At 39.1% G+C, this 3,530-nt stretch overlaps 1 protein-coding gene across 1 annotated transcript; it reads left to right on the top strand.

Annotated features, from left to right (window-relative positions):
- Positions 1-847: 847 nt before the first annotated feature.
- cycsb (cytochrome c, somatic b) lies at positions 848-3,530 on the top strand. Its single transcript, XM_008429058.3, has 3 exons — positions 848-974; positions 2,203-2,379; positions 2,469-3,530. The coding sequence occupies exons 2-3, from the start codon at positions 2,211-2,213 to the stop codon at positions 2,612-2,614; spliced, it is 315 nt and encodes a 104-aa protein (XP_008427280.1). The 5' UTR covers positions 848-974; positions 2,203-2,210; the 3' UTR covers positions 2,615-3,530.

The following is a 3,530-nucleotide window of genomic DNA, read 5'->3' on the forward strand; positions in this document are numbered from 1 at the left end:
AATGGTTTGTTTAGGAATGCAAAATGAAAAAGAATGGTATAAAATTATAATAAGTGACATCAAAACGAGTCCAAATTCTCTTGGAATTTGGACTCCAGCTGTCTTTCAAAGCATAACTGTGTCATTTTGGAATTTAAAACAAAATAAAATAAAATTTGAATAAAATTTGAAAACCAAGCAAAACCACAAAATTCAAGCTAAGCTTCAGTGCCAAAATGTATGTTCAGCACTTATTTCTCTTCCTTGTGAAACAACACAACAAATAAATTGTTTTGTTACTTTAAAATGTCAATATCTTGGTCTAAACCTAAGTATTTACCAATTTAAGTCTGTGAACCTTTAATCCAAAGGATTAATCCTCAATCTCGTTCTACCAGCACAAAAATGAACCTCAATAAGTTTCTAATACGATCTCAATATCAATTTGATTTCGATACCTGAGATGTTTACCTTAGTTTATCTTAACAAATGTAGGTACCTCGGTATTTCTCTACAGTACAAATTTAACAATTTAAGCTTTTTTAGTCAGTTGGGGACATCGAGAGTCAGATGGAGACGATCCAGACGCCTTAACTGTCTGTCGGAACGCGATTTACCCCAGTGTTCTCAATCATTCCATCCATTTGTTTTTGAGCGAAATATATTCCGTTTATTTCCAACTTAGCACAAAAAATGTGCATATTTTTTCTAAAAATATACATTGGTTCATTTAAAGTAGTCTTTTACATGGTAAAAACCTATGAAGACATGGAGGTATGGTTTGATAAACTTTAAAATTCCTAGTTGTCCTTGAATGTAGCGTGAGCGTGGCGTAAACTCTTAGCACGTGACGTGATTGCGCAATGACGTAAAATGCCGGTGCCTCTAAAGCGGTGTGACCTTCGCACGTTCGCCAGTAAACGCTGCTCAGCTGACGGAGTTGCATCTCTTCTGTTCCGAGAGACTTTTTTTTACCGCCACGTTTTAGCCGAAAGGTAATTTTTATGCCTTTTAGTTAATTATTATCCGAAATAGATAGACGCAGATATAGTTTTCTAAGAATAAGGCTCTGAAGGGAACTGGGCGAGTTTAAGGACATGGTGTGCCGTTACCGTTAGCTTGCAAGTTGGTGAATAGCTCACTTGCTCTCTTTGCGTACTGTGTAACGGTTAAGTAACGCGAGGCTTTTATAAGGTGCAATGCGGGCATTTTGGCGGTTATATTAACGTTTCATATTTACGTAGAAGCCACCCGGGCTCCTGGAAATTTCTCAGCAGAAACTGCGTTGTCAGTGCTCTGCTTGAACAGCGACATTGAAGCATCCTTGACTGCCTTTATAGGAGATGTTCACGTGCCTAACCTAGAGGCAGGCCGGTCCGGAACAGCAGCGATTAGAGTTGGTCAAATTTGCTCTTTTAGTTGCTCTTTTAGACTTAGACACACGTGCCTTCTGTTGGAGATAAATTTATGTTACATTTTATGTTTTTAGAAAGCAACAAATTGCTGTAGTCAAGGTAACACGTCCTACTTCAGCTTGACATTATGTTATATGGTAGTTAAGCAATAATTGTTTGGTGATTGTGTAAAAGAAAATGTAATCCCTTAAAGTGACTCTGACTCTGACACCGAATTATCGGGGTCACTTTAAGATGTTTTGGGGGGAATTGAACTCTAAACCTCTTAAAGAAAGAAGAAAGTAGGGTTTAAGTTTAAATTAACCTTATTTGACCAAAGTAAAGACACGACCATCAAGCTTATCTATTAGCTAATCTGCTTTACTTACCAGACAACACACCAGAGGCCACAGAAGCACCTATTATTAAAACACCTTTAGCTAAGTTCATTAGTGTTGGCTTCTTTCTGCATGAACCTAAACATCAAAGCTGTCCTCATCTGACTTTATACTATTAAGACTGACCTTAATTACCTCTCAAACCTGGCAACTGTCTTTTGCTTTTTATGGAAAGAAACTTAACAGCTTTGTAGTGCCATATCCGCCTGGTGGGTTTTTTAGAATTTACATCAGCCAGATGCCGGTGTTACATTATGGAGGCCGCACTTGTTAGGTATGAGGAACACAGTGTCACCTTAAGTTACCTTCAAAGTTATGGGGAAAAAATACAGAAGTGCCCGGCGTCTGCGATGGTATTATTGGCGCTTATGTTTGTTTATACACATCAGTGATCCTGAAATTCACCTTTCACTTTGCTTTCCCATTTCCAGAGCACATCATGGGGGATGTTGAGAAAGGAAAGAAGGTTTTCGTCCAGAAGTGTGCTCAATGCCACACCGTGGAGGCCGGGGGCAAGCACAAGGTGGGCCCTAACCTGCATGGTATTTTTGGACGCAAGACTGGACAGGCGGAGGGCTACTCCTATACAGATGCTAACAAAAGCAAAGGTCAGTGACAATTTCTGGGTCCAGATCGTAAATAGAAAGTAAGAAAGTTTACCTAATTTAGCTTTTTTTTTTTTTTCTTATTCTGCCAGGTATTGTCTGGAGTGACGACACCCTCATGGAGTACCTGGAGAACCCCAAGAAGTACATCCCCGGCACCAAAATGATCTTTGCTGGCATCAAGAAGAAGGGAGAGCGCCAGGACCTTGTCGCTTACCTCAAGTCATCCACATCGTGAAAATGTTGAAGAGAGACAAAACAAAGATGAGAATATTTAATGTACTCATTTAGGTTATTTTCAGCTCCATGCGTGTTCAGTATCTGGTTTTATGTTTAGTCATTTGTACAGAAGGTGTATTTATTTCGTACATGTTTGGCGAAGAACGGTTTCAGGAGGTTGTACAAGTGACCAAACGTAACACTGCAGCACTTATTATTTGTGGATCTGTCCTTATAAATGCTAATCTCATTTAAACGTTACTTGCCATGATAGGTGGCTTGACCTGTCATTCATTCTGTTCTCCATGACAACGGTTCATTTTTACTATTGTAAATTATAAAAGTAAGCAAATATCAGTTAACAATAATAATAAATTGGAGAAATGTTGGGACATCTGGTGGGGATTTGGTGTCGAGTGGAGTTTCTGAGTGAAGCTTTCACCTGATAGGAGCGCTCTTAAATTTCCACATGCTGAACTCGGACAATACCTTCTTTTGAGTTTTGTTACAACTGAAGAGCCCTTCCTCTCTGAGCTTTTGTTTTAACTCCTTCCTGGCATCGGATTTGATGTACATCAAGGAGACGAATCATGCTAAGGGTCACGTTTGTTATCCGTCTCTTCACAGCGAAGAATTGTGAGTGTTTAATATCTTATTGCGGCCTTGTAAAAACCACCAACTATGCTCAGAGTGTGAAATCAGCTGGCAAACAGTCACCATGCCTAACTTTGTTACCAGAGCTTCTGTTTTCAGAAAAACTACCAACGGTACCATCTGGATCGACAGATTATATTCACTTGATTTCACAGACTGCAAGTGTCGGTTTAATTTATTTTACTGTATTCGGTGCTCTAAGACAAGGATTTTGTAGCTGTGTTTGGTTCTGGACAGAAAGGTTGAAAGGTCAAAATAAAAAACTTCAGAAGCAAAACAAA

Source organism: Poecilia reticulata, chromosome 15 (genome assembly GCF_904066995.2).
Source record: "Poecilia reticulata chromosome 15, P_reticulata-male-v2, whole genome shotgun sequence".
In the NCBI taxonomy this organism is placed as follows: domain Eukaryota; kingdom Metazoa; phylum Chordata; class Actinopteri; order Cyprinodontiformes; family Poeciliidae; genus Poecilia; species Poecilia reticulata.

Excerpts from the sequence above, each read along its gene's own strand:
- cycsb (XM_008429058.3), top strand. The coding sequence starts at position 2,211 with ATGGGGGATGTTGAGAAAGGAAAGAAGGTTTTCGTCCAGAAGTGTGCT. Across the intron at positions 2,380-2,468 it reads AGATGCTAACAAAAGCAAAG|GTATTGTCTGGAGTGACGAC; the intron begins GTCAGTGACAAT and ends TTATTCTGCCAG.